This window comes from Larimichthys crocea, chromosome V, assembly GCF_000972845.2.
Source record: "Larimichthys crocea isolate SSNF chromosome V, L_crocea_2.0, whole genome shotgun sequence".
NCBI lineage: Eukaryota > Metazoa > Chordata > Actinopteri > Sciaenidae > Larimichthys > Larimichthys crocea.
The window spans coordinates 1,599,793-1,615,549 of record NC_040015.1 but is presented as its reverse complement, the minus strand read 5'-3'; the positions used below and the strand labels follow the sequence as shown (position 1 = coordinate 1,615,549).

Here is a 15,757-nt window from a genome sequence, read left to right as displayed (position 1 = left end):
TTATGATTAATGACATGAGGTCTACTCGTCCGTGTCATTGAGCAGCTTCACTCGTCACTGCTCTGGTTTGCCAGAGAGAATCAAACAGCGGTGAGGAGTGAGCAGAACAGGCTCGAGGCTCGTCCTCCACCCTCACCTCCGTCAGCCCTGCTATCAGCTCCGCTGTCAGCGTCGCTGTCAGATGGGTCAGGACTTGCTGCTTCCTGTTTTTTCCTGCTGACATTCATCATCACTGTTGTCAGTGTTCTCACCTCCAGTCGCATGGTGTCTTCTTCACTGTCCTTTTCATCTTGTGCAGCTCTCACGTTCTAATGGAGATGCTTCACACAGCATAGATTTTATAGTGGAACACGCTGAGTAACAGAAATGAATTGAAAAAGGTTGTAGTTTGTAGTTATATGAATTAAACATGGACAGGTCACTTCCTGCACGTGTGCCCCTACATAGATTGTAAAAAACATATTTTCAGAGAAAGCACAAAAACTTCAGGGAATATAATCATAGAACATCATGAGGGCTAAACTCTGAGCCTTTAAAAGTTTAAAATAAAAACATATAGCGTTCATACAAGCTGTGGAAGCCGAACAGCAAACCCGTTGAACCATGTTTGATCAGCAGCGCTACAGTCGATGTTGGTGAAACCAGTTTCACTGCTGCACCTCGGACTAACAGCAGAACAAAGACTCACAGGACACAGGAGAGATGGATTTGGCGATTACACTGCTGGTGGTGATAAAGAGAAAGCTGAAGATCTGGATGTGGTGAAGAGAGGACTTTTAATGGGTTTCATGACAGCAGCAGAGAAGAGAATTCAAGTTTGACAGCAATGACATGACTGATGGAAATCGTGACAAAATCTGGTTGCTTTAACTAAAGTGTAAACGCCCAGAGTCAGCTGTAGTAACGTGGGATTTAGAGGGTTTTTTTGCCATTTTTTAGACATCTAACGGTGCAGTTGCAACGCCCTCGCCTCACCCCGCCCCCCTTCCTAGCATAACTGAGAAACTGCAATGGCTGCCAGAAAGACCAGACTAGAGCCAGTGTCTAGTTTGTTCTAGGCTCTAGGTACCAAAAACATAATTCTTATTGTCAGGTGATTGTTATGTTATGGATAAGAAATTCTGTAAACAGAGCCCCATGAATCTGACACACTGCACCGGCACACTGAACTTGTGCTGAGCTTCACTCTTGTAAATAAAGACAACTGACAAAATGTTTTAGACTTTCTAAAAGCATATATTTGCAGTCTGTACATTTTAAAATCAGAGATGAAGATGAGATGAAAAAATTAACTGTACAGGAACAATCCTAAGGCAACGTCTCAATGAATGCATTTAAACAACGACTCATCCCAAAGTAACCCAGCAACAAAGAAACTAAAGTGAGGCGACATGCGGCAAAATCTTTGACCCCAATAAGTGCAGTGCAGAGTAACAGTTCATATGAGTCAGTGAAATAAACATGTGGAAACTAAAGAAAATGCAAATAAACAGAGAGAAAACATCAGATTTGTACAGTTATTTTTCCATTTCAAACATCCTTTGAACAAAGCTTTTGTTTTGCTGCGAGGCAGCACGCACATCTCTGAAGCTCAATTCCTTTGGCAAGTCTTGTATTCACAGTAAAATTGGTTTAAAATGATGCTGCCCACACTGCACTGAGTGCCTTTCCTCTTTTCATAAAATGAGAGCCTTCGACTGAATATATAAAAGCACTCATTTACAAATCACATCTGTAGATACTTTTCAACAATTCAAAAAAAAAAAAGAAAAGAAAAAAAAGAAAAGAAAATAACAATAAAAACAGAAAGAAGTTGTCCTCTAACCCCACGAGACCTTCAGGAGGTTTTTCTGAATCAAAGTCCATTTCAGAGTACCAGTCCACGTGGAGTTCTTTGGTCCCACTAGATCCATACTGCTGTAAAGACGGTCTTTACAGCAGTCCCATCATCACGTGTTCTTTACCTCGAGATAAAAACTCTGATTTGTTTTTAAAGTCAAACTGAAATTCATTTACTGTTGCGTAAAATTTATGGTTAAAGTTAGAAGACCTTCACGACTGCGCTCCAGAGGGAGTGAATGAAAATGTCTGTGCTCTGATTTAACTGCCGTGTGCCGAAAAAATTACAAACAGTCTAAACTGGAGACCTGAAACGACGGCTGTTGGATGTTACCAGTTAGCTCCATCTCCACTCTGTGATTCTGCTCACACAGCGTTTGTAGGTTTTTAGTCATTGGGGTGGTCACTGAGGTGTAGTAGGTGCTAATGTTATAGCTTCCACTTCAGAGGACTAAATTCCAGTATCCTGAAAACACACTGTGCAGAAGCTAGTTTAATTAGTCGAAAGTGGTCCTGGAAGTGGATCTCTGTGCAGCTAGCTACAGTAGCTAACCTCTGGAGGTACCTCCTGTGTCACACCACCACCAGTGTTGGAAACGAGGCCTGCAGGGTTTAGTACCAGGAGTTGGGCTGAGACACTTTTTCCACAAAGTGTTCTGATAGCTGCCTCATCGTTACGGTTTAGATTTCATTAGAACTTACATTTCAGTTGGACTTTAAAGCCTCTAATCCCAAACTAACAACTGAATCTGATCTTCTCCTCATACGGTGGTAAGTTTAATGTCTTATTTTCTCAGAATAATGGGCTTCCCTACTATATGGTTCTGTTACAGAGGCAGTCCAGAGGACACCAGAGGAAATGTGGACCATGTGCTACAGTCTCCTGTCCTAGCTGTGGTGCTGGTTCTGACTCTGGATCAGGCTCAGTTTGGTCTTCAAGCCCTGGCGTTCCATCGACAGGCTGCTGTGGTCCTCCAGCAGCTTGCTGTGTTCCTGGAGGAGTCTGGACGAGGTCTGCTGCTCCCTCTGGTCCTGCTCCAGCTCAGACACCAGCTCCTGTCTAAACAGAGGGGGCAGACATTAAAGCATCTTTCTGACATGAGCCCCTATATCCCCTCATCATCACAGTGAAGTTTGGAGCCATCATGTCCATATGGAGGCAACCAGTGCTATTACCACAGACAGCCCGAAACTTATTTACTTTATCTGCTAATCTGTCACAACCCAGAGATAGTCCGTTTACTCTCACAGAGGATGAAAGAAAGCAGAAAATATTCACACTAGGGATGCAAATGATCGATTCATTCATTAATTGTTAGTTGATTGACCTTATCGATCGATTAACGATTAACTGATAAGCGGCTTTTTCCTGAGAACATTTCTCACGGTGTCTTTAACATAAAGCTAAATACTGCTTATATACTGAATAAAAATGCATGTTATATTCCTCAACTAATGTTTTATTGTATCAGTTGGGATACGGTACAGATATGGCATTTAACCAAAATAAATTCCGCACAGAAAATTGAAATGCATGAAAAAAAATAATTGTGCACTGGCTCACCTGTTCCTACACAGTATTAAGCCTACATATCATTATCTGGTAAAGTACTTAGATGAAAAACTTGAAACATTAGCAGCAGCACTTATAATCTCCCTTGTTCCGAGAAAGGTCACAGTAAGATTACTAGCCCTGGAAACTTACAGTAACATGTAGTACTGAACACAGCTTCAATCATCCCTGAGGAAGGTGACAGTAAAATTAGAGGGCCTCTATTAAACAAGAAATGTTGAGAGTGACGAGTGAGCTGAGCATGTTTATTTACACACAGGAGCAGATAGCGATGACGCGCTAGCAATTAGCATTAGCATGTTAGCAATCAGCATGTATTTAATTCTTAGTGGCTAATGCTAATTGCTAGCACGTCAGCACGCCTGCAGGTTTTGAAGGTGGTATCTTAGTGAACTCATAGAGCTGCTGAACTTAAACGTAGCACCGCAGAGTTTAACTGAGCGTCTCTGTCATCATTACTTAGTTTGAAATGCTCCATACTCCACTCCGGGTCTGTCGCCGCGTTACGTTCAGGTACGTTCGCTGTGGCCTCAACTGGCGACACCATGACATTTCACTTAAAAAAACTGGCCCTGAAATGACCCTAGATTCAGTTAATTTAATTTTAATTTAATCGATTAAATTCTTTTCAACAATTAACCGATTAATCGATTAACTGTTTACATCCCTAATTCACAAAGAAGCTGAATTCAGATCATTTAAAAACATTTCTGGCTTTCACCTGCCTCCAGTCTTCATGCTAAGCTAGCTGATTCCCGCTCTATGCTGAACACACAGACGTGAAGCATCGATGCTCTCGCTCTCAGAAAGAAAACGGATGAGCCCAATTTCCCGTTCCTTTAAATGAGAGGGGAGCCCGCGGCAGTGGACGTCCTTGAAATGTCTCGTGTGTTTCTGAGTCTTTTATTCTTGATGATTGAAGTGACACTGGGTGAGATTTCTGATCAGAGCTCCAGATTAAACACTGACATACAACACATGACTCGACTTACTTTCTCCGAACGAGGTGAGCAATCTCTGACTGGACTTTGAGGTACTCCTGAGCCATCCTGATGTGCTGCTCGAACACGGCCATGGACTCTTTAGAGTTTGGACATGGAGCCAGAGGCTGGAAGAACACAGGGCGGGGTCCAAACAGACCTCAGTTAGGATCAACATGTCCAGAGCTAAACCATCGTTTTACTACAAGTCTCTCAAATCCTACAACTTCAACCTATATCAGCTGTGACCACACTGTAAAAACAGATCATAAACATGTAAGAAGAAGAAGAAGAAGAAGAAATAATAACAATAATAATACACAAACATAAATTGAATTTACCTGTAACTGGTAATCCAGTTTCAGGTAGGGCAGTGGGATGGAGCTGTTCAAACCATTGGTAGCTAAAGACAAACACACACACAGTCAGTCACGCACTCTTGCACGGCGTAGGTTGCACTGTAGTGTCATCTTGTGGTGTAATGAGAACAGTGCAAGATGATTCAAAGCTTTGACTGTCATCAGGATCCTGCTGAACTTGACACTTTTTGATCAGTGCTAATGTAATCACAATAAATACAGCTGTCCATATATACACTCTGATACAACACGGATCATATTTAACCAGAATTTCTCCCATTCCTCCAGATCATTGGAATATCTCAGGACATGTGGACCAACTCTGCTATCAGCTGATCCTCCTCACCTGTGGGACTAAACGTCATCCTTAGCTCTGATTGGCTGGTGGTAGTAACAGGACTGGTACAGTGGGTAGGGCTTTGGGAGCGTCCCGGTTGACTGTCAATACTAGAGACCCTGGACAAACCAGTACGCAACGTGGCCGTCTGCAGGGGAAGAGGAGAGGTTAAACTAAACACAGTCCTGACAGTGTGACCCAGTACTGTCGGTCGTCGTGGTTTTCACCTTCGAGGGTTTGAATTGCAGTGGAAACTTGGCCTCAGAGCTTTTCAGCGTTTCTTCTCTACCAACTGAGTTCCTGTGTTCTGTGTTGTCGTCGCTCCGGTTGCTGCTCATGGTGTATTCAGCGTACGAACCTGCAGACAGCAAAGACTGATTGGTGAAAACTCGGAATCCAGCACACATGGACCCAACTGTTGACCGTTTTCTTCAAGTTGACAGAATCAATGGTGCATTACTAGAAGCTGCAGAGCTGTTAGCTACCTGAGCTGGTGGCTGAAGACTGGTGAGGCAGCTTGAGGGGTTCATCAGAGCCTGGGAAGTACTGCAAGATCCAAACACACCAAGTAGCACTTTTAAAAAGGAGCTCACTACAGTCTGAGCTCATTCATAAAACCTTGTTTGAAGGAAAACAAAGATGGTGTGGCAAGAGCCACAGATTTTGAGAAATATGTGGGTGACGTTGCAGATACGACGTCAATTCTTTATACTGTCGTTGATGCTAACACAAGGTTAAAACGAATGCTATTTGTGAACCTTGTTGATGGATTCGAAAAGCTTTAGTCAGGTTACACACTCAGTACTTTAAGCTCAGGTCATGTACTTGATGATGAAGAATGTATTATTATATTACATTACATTGCATTTAGCAGACGCTTTTATCCAAAGCGACTTACAGAGGAGGACATAAGCTGAAAAAGGTGTAAAGGAGCACAGAGTAGTTGTTAGTTTTGTTAGGCAAAAATGTAAAGTATTATAAATGTAAAGGAAATGCAGATCCTTTACTTCAGTTAAAGGTCTAATGTCACATTGTGAAAATACTCCAGTACAAAGTGGCAGCCCATCTGAAGGTATTTAAAGTGTATGTGCACCATATGGAGGCGGTAATGTTCCACCTGCAGAGCTGGCTGCTGTCTACCTCAGAGTTCATAAAAATGCCATGTTGCATTTTGTTGTACATTCACACTTCTTACACAGGAGCCACAGCAATATGACAATAATCAGAGCACTGCAGCAGACTAAGCCTGTTGTAGGCTGAGCTAACACCGAGTTGTTACTGAGCTCTACTTGTTTTATAGGCTGAGCTTGCTGCTGGTTAATAACATGTTTCTACAGTTCTCTTTTGCTGTGGCGGTGGTCATAAACGCCGTAGCTTGTATGTGTCTGTAAATTCATGTGATCAGTGTGTGGTGTCTCATGTCTGTGTTTCAAAGTATTGCAGTAGACATAAGTCTGTTCTCAGTAACTCTGAGTTGGCATTATAAAACGGTTTGATCCTGATTCAAACCAACACCTCTAAAGCATAGTAATGTTTTTTAGTTGTGTATTCTGTCCAAAAACAGTATGCAGTTTTGGGGTGGGTTACAGTTCATGATGGGACTATACCTTCATCAGATGGCTCATGGTGTTCTTGACCTCCTCCATGGACGGTCTCTGACTGGGTTCTTTGTCCCAGCAGCGCGTCATCAGAGACTCTATGGGCTCTGGAAGGTCTTTGATCAGAGGAGGTCGTGTACCTGCGTTACAGCAAACAACAGAACACCACATTGAAGTCAGTCTGGTACAACTGAGAATTAGTCAGCATCTTAGCTCAGTCATCTTATTTAGTGAATGGTCAAACTCAAAAGGCAGGTTGGTAAAGTTGTAGATGGTGCAGGAATTGGCTCACCTCTGTGGACAGCCCACATTATACAAAACGCTGAGCCACCGATCTCATCAAAGGGTTTCTTGCGTGTGATGACCTCCCACAAGATGATGCCCCAGCTGAACACGTCACACTTTTCACTGTAGTTACTGCCTAAGGAACACACACCAAAGTCACCAAAGTTTACCGAATTCAGGTCTTGAATTATATGACTAAACCATTATAGCAAAAACAGTCAGGAGGAAATGACAGGTAGAGCGGAGCGTTGTCTGCATAGTAATGATACGAGAAACTATGCAAGCCGATATTCTGACCCAGAGAGGTGGTGTAAATGGCGAAGAGAAGGGGCCCCAGTACTGCTCCCTGGGGCACCTCTGTTGTGAGGTGGTGAGAAAGACAACTGGCCAAGCCAGTGAAATCAAATTTGGATCAAGAAAGTTGTTCTGTGAGAGGAAATTCTGAGAGCTGTGTTTGAGCCTTACCTTCAAACACCTCTGGTGCCATCCAGGCTGCACTGCCTTTATTGTTGGTCATGTACGTCTGAATATCACAAGCTGTTCCAAAGTCACAGATCTTCAGCACAGTACCACGAGCCACGAGAAGCAGGCTGAAACAGCACAGAGGACTGGGGTTAGAGTGCAGGGATATTTAAACTCTGACCATCTATCTTTCTGATTGCAGAGAGTCTTACTTTGGTGGTTTGAGGTCGCGGTGAATTAAAGCCTTTGGCTTCATAGCATGAAGGTAGGCAACTCCCTGGGCACACTGCAGACACCAGCTCATGGCGTGAGCCGCTGTGTAGTGTGGCTGTGGGTCTGCACTGTGCAACACTTTGATGACGAGCAAAAAGAAAAGCAAACAGTGATACAGCGTATTATGACACAGACAAAATAAAGATATTTACAATCAACATTTTACAGACAGAATGTGACTTACGGTTATATAAAGAGCCACATTCTGCATACTCCATGACCAGACAGACCTGAGAAGACAAATCATGTAAACCGTCAGGTTTGAAATCGGGCTACATTTACTGATCAGTCACCTGCAACCACAGGTGACTGATCACCCTTTGTCAGGGTCATGGTGGGGCTGGAGTCTATCCTAGCTGACTTTGGGCAAGAGGCGTGGTACGCCCTGGACGAGTTGTCAGCTTATCACCGGGCACATAAAGACAAACAACCATTCACACTCACATTCACACTTTTAGAGTCACAGATTAATCTGTGAAGTGTTTATTCTTTGGACTGTGGGAGCAAGCCGGAGTACCCAGAGAGAACCCTCGCAGACATGGGGAGAACATGCACACACGAAAGCAGAGATTCAAACTAGGAATCTTCTTGTTAAGAGGTGACAGTGCTAACCACTGTACCAAAGTGTTACCCTAAAAATAAGATGATGGGCTAAAGTTAAATTCTGCTCTGTCCTTACACTGTGTCGACCCTGAGGACACTTTGTTTCACTACTTTGCCAGAGGTTAAGATGCACATACCAGACCTGAGGAGTCTGTGCTGAAAAACAGTCATAACATGGCCTTTGGTAATGACACAACCAGCTGCAGAGTTTGACACACTGCACTCACTTGCAAAGTGAGTAATTATATTATATTATATTATATTATATTATATTATATTATATTATAGTTCCAATGCCAATATGAACATTTAAGAGCTAAAATATCAGATGACCACACTAGTTCCACACAGGACCCATATTACAAAACAAAGTGAGCACAACATTTTACAGTCTTGAAATCAACATGTCAGTGCTCTCTGGACAAAGCTGTGAAGCTTCAAGATGGTCCTGCTAGTTCTGCTCTACATAAGAACATTATGAAACTGAGAAATAAATGCATGTAAGCAAATAAATAAATGTTTAGCTGTGAGGCTGGTTTATCTTTCACCACACACACACACACATCACACTTACTGGATTGTCACAGGAGCCGTACAGCTTCACAATGTTGGGGTGACTGACCCGGGAGAGCTGGCGGAGCTGTGCACAAAGCAAAGATACAGACTACTATCAGCATATTCATCTGTCTGCCTGTCTGTGTTCGGTTTGGCTCTTACGTAGTGTATTTATGATCATCATTACTATTTATAAATCAATAGTTTACTGTCACTTATTTATTTTGATTAACATTTCACCTCAAACTAGCTTCTAAAGTCATCTCACAGTACATTAGCACATTCACATTTATTTTAGAACCGGCCACCATGTACAAAAACGTATATGAAACAACAATATGCAAAGACGGTTGTGATTAAAGAGAAAATGAAAATATGGGGGCACTCTCCATCACTGAATGTCTGACCAGATTCAGAATGTTTCATCATTCTGCGATCAGAGTTAAATCTAAATTTGGACAATGTTAAAAAAAAAGTTGTTGGACTGCTGTTTGTGTTACACTTTCGAGAACCTTTTAAATTCTTAAAAAAACAAACTTTTCTTATTAGTAATGAACGTTTGTAACAGGCCTCATATTCAATGATACACAAACATTATGTTGTTATTGTTCTGATATCAATGTTCTCCAGTGGTGTAGGATAAGGACTAGGGATGTAACGATGCATCGTGACACGATTAAAATCGGTACAAATGTGTGACGACTCGCATCGGTTGACAGAAAAAATGAATCGTGATTCTTGGCGAATACGAGAGAAGTAGGATATGTTCTTTTTCGTCTTTTTTTAAATTAGAAATAGGTTACGTTGTGGCTGCAGCTTCCACTGCCACGTCTGCCTCTCTGTGTCTCTCTCACACACACACACACACACACACACACACACACACACACACACACACACACACACACAGTAGTGGTAATCGGCGTCAGGCCTGACTGTACCGTAAATGATACCATAACACAGATCCTCCAGGAATTCACGATGTTGCAATTTGCAACTTTAACGCAACTTCAGTGAATCTCCGTGAATTCAGGGCGGTGTTGCAATTTTAACCAATCACCGCAACTTCCGCGCTGTCTGCACGGGGGATTAAACTCGGGTCAGGGACGGCCGCACGGTGCGGGAGGATCCCCTCATGGGACCTCTCCCCGGCGCTGGCTGGCCCCCGCCGGGCGCATTTCCTCCGAGGTGGTGCGCCGCGACCGGCTCTGCGTTTACAGCGCCCGGACCTCGCCGTTTCCCGGGCCGTGGACTCTCATTAAAGGGTTAATGAGCTATCATCTTGTTGTTTTTATAAGAACACAAACTGTTTGAGAGTTTCTGTAAAGAGAGATTTTTTCCTACAAATAAAAAGATAATTTTATTTGGTCATAATTTGTCTGTAGCTCATTTTGGTTTAAAAAAAAATCGTGAAAAGATCGTATCGTGAACAAAAAATCGTGACTCGAATCGAGTCGTGAGTTGAGTGTATCGTTACATCCCTAATAAGGACGTTTCAGACAGCCCGGCTCTCCAACCGTCATGACAGGATGCTGTTGGAAGCGTGGGCTTCTCTGAGGGACGTCACGTGTCTCGTGCTGCACAAAGAACAACACGGTACCTCGACAAGGAAGGCGTTCCTCTCGTTCTCACTCTCAATGGTCTTGATTGCTACATCCTTTCCTTTCCATATGGCCTTGAAGACGACTCCGAACGTCCCTCTGCCGACAGCCTGAAGGAAGACAGAAGGGAACAGAAGTAAATGGCTGTAACAAAAGGGGTACTTCTGTAAACATTTGGAGTTTGCTTGTCCTGTAATATTTTTTGTCTTAAGCATTGTACTTCACTACATTTGTTTGTTGCCTTGGTGACGTTTTCACTGCAATAGCCTGCTGCTGAGGTGTTCATAGGACATTTTCATTTATTGTTGCTCGCTGTAGCGAACATTTGCTCTCTTGTCTGGTTTTGAGGAACACTGTCATACATTAACGGAATATCACTGTGCTACTGTACTGCACCAAACAGGAAGCAGAAGACCAACCCGCTACTTTTCACAGTTGCAGTAGAGTCTTTTCCACTAAACTCCGAGGCTGCAGCTAACCAAAGGAGGCCACTGGGAGAGCTGTTAAGTTGTTGAGACGACAAAGTGAAGTTTGTACAGAAACTGTTTATCTTTATGGATCACACTGATGCTAAATTGACAGTCAGACTGTTGACATATGACGTTCATTATCTCGTGTTTGTAGAGTGATGTGTTTTTACAGTGTTCATGAAGTGAGCTTTAGTTTACTTCAAACTGCTAATATGTTTATTTCTGAATGTTCTGTCACCGCTACAGAAACACTAGATAATTGTAAGGTTGTCGGACGTTGATTGCTGTTAGATATTGGTTGTGTATTGATCACTTATCTGGTCCATTGTTGCACACATCATTTGACTTGAGGACTGTTTCTTTAAAGTACCAGTCAGACAGTCTGCTGCTGTTCTCCTCAGCTAAGGGAACAATGCACAGAGTGGGCCGGGGCAGAGGGGGGGCTTCACAGGGGTCCTGGCCCTGGACGCCCCAGCCAGGCCAGGGTTAAAGCTGGCCATGGTAAACAGGACATGGCCCCCTACCACCCCCACCCAGCTCACTTTTGTTGCTGTAAAAGCCAAAGTGTTTGAGGTGGAGGCTCTGCCAGCCTGCGCTGACCTTTCTAACCGGGCCTCGCTCTGATGCGTTCAAACACAACCCGCTGTTAGTGTGTCACACCCTCACTGCGCAGCAAACGGTAAATAAAGCAGCACACTTTGTTTCTGAACCCTCTGTGTGTGTGTGTGTGTGTGTGTGTGTGTGTGTTGGCTCGTGAACACAAACACCGCGTAGCTTCTCTCTCTGTCTCTAAGTTTACCGCTTCAACTTGGATGTCTTCATACTGGATGTCTTCAAACAGACAGCCGGCTGGAGTCTCCACCATCACGGCGGCTGAGCGGCGACACTCCTCGACGTATGGACGACGCCGGAGCCTCCAGACCCCAGAAGCGTATCTATCTCGCGGTCGCGGGGCTAAAATGACACGGTGCTGGCTCCGGACGAGCAGCCCGTCTCATCTGTTGCTGCTGTGGATTCAGGAAGTAGCAGCAGCAGCGTCGTTGTCTAATCAAACAACTGTGTGTGTGTGTGTGGGATGAGCGTCCGTGAACGTCCCGCTGCACGTAGCGGGGGAAAGGAGCTTTCTGTCACGTTTAAACGGTTATTCGGTTGATTTAAGACTGCCGAGTATGTTTAATCTCTAGCCTGCGACCCGCGGTGTAGATGTTTGGCTTCATATTAAAGAGATATAGAAGGTTTGTCACACAAGCTGCGTTCAAGAGTACTTGCGCTCTTGAACGCAGCTTTGTTTTGTTTCTGCGGGCACGAGCGCCTCCACGAGGGGGCGACACACAGTGTTTCCATACACCCCACACCCACTGTTGGACCACCCCCCCACACCCACTGTTGGACCACCCCACGCCCACTGTTGGACCACCCCACGCCCACGTACACCTTTCTTTTATTAAGACTTAATCACCGCGAACATTACACGAACGTTACGGGAACCGTCAGCATTGTCCTGTGGTTTCTCTGAGTCACCAGTGAGCGACACACAGCACAGTGTCATCACACATGTGACATGTGAACAGCCCAGTCAGCCAGTCAGTCAGTCAGTCAGTCAGTCAGTCAGCAAGTCAGTCAGTCAGCCAGCCAGTCAGTCAGTCAGTCAGTCAGCCAGTCAGCCAGTCAGTCAGTCAGTCAGTCAGTCAGTCAGTCAGTCAGTCAGTCAGTCAGTCAGGCCCCAACACGCAGCTGACAGATCCGGTTTAGATGAACTGTTTCAAACGCAGACAGACAGAAAACCCGTGTGTGTGTGTGTGTGTGTGTGTGTGTGTGTGTGTGTGTGTTCAGAGAACCATATGGACTCACATATGGACAGACATTTAACAGTTTTCTCTCACTTGCTCTTAGTTGAACTGGTTTTACTGTTCAGAGTTTTGATTCTAAAAACCAGCAGTGTCCAAACTTCTTTTAAAGAGGGCCAGATTTGACAATGTGAAGATGCCCGGGTGCCAATACTAACATTTATAAAATGAAAAAATTACCAATAAAACTTTTTTCTGTAACAATTTTGTTTTCATTGTCACACTTATCATTTTTTTATGATAATAAAAATGTAACAATCAGGTGTGAACAAATTTAAAAACCAATTCTTCTTTTCGTTCACATCTGGAGTCAGATAACAAAGAATAAATTGTATGGAACGTGTTAAACTTACAGGAGGTTGATGCAAATCTGAACCTCATGTTCATTTAAACATTTAACGTTTAGTGCATTCAAATGCTTCGTTATGTCAACCAGAGAAGACATGTATCTGACAATCCCAGTGGGCCATAAATAATATATTGTAAAAATTAAGCTTCGGGCCGCATGAAATCTGCAGGCTGCGATTGGCCCCCGAGCCGTACTTTGGAGATCCCTGTTATAAACTGATGACACCTCTCCCACATTCTGAATCAAAACACAATCATATAAATGAAGTGATTTCAGACCAAGAAAACAGAGCCACCGTGTTTCATGTTTTAACTTGGAGAGAGTTCAGAAATCAATATTTGGTGGGTCCTGCTACTCCAGGACAGGGTTTTGATCTGGGAGTCCTCCATCCACACCTTCAAATGATCTGGCCCTGATGCATGGAGCACTGTCCTGCTGGGAAAAAAAACGACCCTCAGAGTTGGGGAACATTATCAGAGCAGAAGAAGTTTGCATGACTAAGACCAAAATCTGCCTGATCCCAGCCATGCTGAAGCACCTCCAGATCATCACTGGTCCTGGTCTCCATGTAACCATTAGGACCAGGTTTTGGGCAAAGCTGATGATTGGTCTGTCTCTTTGCTCTCTTTGAGAGCTGAGGAGCTTCTTTTCTTTTTCTTCTTTGTTCCACTTCAGCCCTGCCCGTAGGAGTCTATATCTGTAAACTCTCTGTGTCTCACCACAGCTGCTGTTTGCCATTCTTTTTGGAGGTCACCTGATGTCACCCTACAGCTGATGAGTGACATTTGAATGAGTTGGCGGTCATCCCGGTCAGTGGAGAGTCATTGTCGCCCTCTGCTGGTCTGTAGGTTCATCCTCTCCAGTGACTGCTGCTTGTCTTTGATATTTCAGGGACGGAAGCAACCTGATGTTCTCTCTATACCTCTGCTCACGGAACCCTTCTTCTTTTCTCTTCATTATTTTTCATGTTTTTAACCAGCAGTGTTTTTTTTATACTTCATAGTGTGATTAATAAATGATTCAATACGTTTATTAGGTAGAATGAGGGGTGCCTGTTTTGATCCTCTGAGGTCTTGGAATATAAATATCAGTGTTGTGTGTGTTCTGTACAGAAAGTCTTTAAGACTGATGAGATGAAAAAGAAGAGCAGGTGAGGCTTTTGGTCAAAATCAAATGTTAAAACAAAAAATATACAACTTTCTAAATACACTGTGAATGCACTCATCCTTCATCTTTTTCAGTGAATGCACTCAGACCCCTCAGTGGACACATGAAGTCCTGTTACAGAGTATGAATTATCACTTTAAGTTCAGTAGCGTTAAGTTCCTTGGTGTTGTTACAGCCCAGGGGGCGTGGGTTTGGTTGCTCTCTCCTCCCCATGTGTTCCTCCACGTGTTTCAGGTGCTGCTCCTCCTCTCTGGATTCCCACAGGTGAGTCCTATTGCTAATCGCCAGGTGATCTCTAGGAGGGAGGCAGACCTGTTGGGGGGGCGGACTTGTTGGCAGCATGTAAGCTGTGTGCTGGTTATGGGCAGAGCTATACCGTTTGGAGAACTCGGCCTTAGTTTAATTGTGTCTTTTGGTGTTGTCTTTAGGTTATGTTTTCTTTTTGTAAATAACCCCCTGTTTCCTGCCCATTCCTGTGCTGCTCCTGTCACTCCTCTTCATCGGTGGTTTCACTGCCCTCACTACAAGGAGTATTGGTGGCAGCACAGAACATCACCGGCAACAGACTAGGACCAGCCATCCATCTAGCTTGCAGACTGTTCTCCTTGTTCCATTCAGGCTACTGTAATATATCGTATTTCTATAGTGTGGTCATATTTATTTATACAGTAAACTTCTAAAATACTTGAATGTACTTTATTTTTTTACCTAAACTTTACCACTTTACCTAATGTTCCAGTATTATATTTTACTTTCTATCCTTGATGTGTAGTGCTGTTACACAGTCTGTGCTCTTAATGCTGAGCTGATCGGCTCCAAACTGAAACTAACTCAAACTCATTTCACCCATATTAAACTTCTGCTCTATAAACAGTGAAGTACAGTTATAATGATCTATTTATAAGGACCCCAGTCCTTCCTAAAATAAAGTGTTTGGAATAATATTATTGTAAATGAAGTTGAAATGAATACATACAATTTTCAAATGCATCTATTACAGGATGTATTTGTGGAGACACTTACAAACTGTTGTTTTAATAAATGTCACTGTGTGGATAGTGCAGTCAGAAACATGGCCTATAAATCTTACTTAGATTAATAATTTACTGGACGAACAGTGGAACTGATCAAATGAGAGGTGCAAACCTGAGTAAGTACACATGGGATCTAATAACACTCATATTATACTCATAATAAACATATTCCACCTGAGAACATACATGTCATTTAGTTACTTTTCTCTTTCTTTTTATAAAATAACATAAAAATACTCCAAATCAGTCAGAGCAGACTGAGTTTCGGGAAAGCCTTCTTCAGTTATTATAATTGCACAAAAAGGAGCAGCACATTAATATACATTCATAAAGTTACAGAATGTACAGTTTCAGTGACCAAGCCAATGACATAATAATAATAATAATAATAATAATAATAATATTAATATAATTAATTAATATAA

General features: G+C 43.1%; 1 protein-coding gene across 1 annotated transcript; it reads right to left on the bottom strand.

Moving 5' to 3' along the window:
• Nucleotides 1-759: 759 nt before the first annotated feature.
• LOC104928162 (mitogen-activated protein kinase kinase kinase 7) lies at nt 760-12,252 on the bottom strand. Its single transcript, XM_010742391.3, has 14 exons — nt 11,735-12,252; nt 10,465-10,575; nt 8,884-8,949; nt 7,891-7,936; nt 7,646-7,784; nt 7,437-7,561; nt 6,979-7,107; nt 6,696-6,826; nt 5,574-5,634; nt 5,316-5,446; nt 5,098-5,236; nt 4,734-4,795; nt 4,405-4,520; nt 760-2,899 (listed from the first exon to the last, which is right to left on the bottom strand). The coding sequence occupies exons 1-14, from the start codon at nt 11,798-11,800 to the stop codon at nt 2,728-2,730; spliced, it is 1,494 nt and encodes a 497-aa protein (XP_010740693.1). The 5' UTR covers nt 11,801-12,252; the 3' UTR covers nt 760-2,727.
• Nucleotides 12,253-15,757: the final 3,505 nt, after the last annotated feature.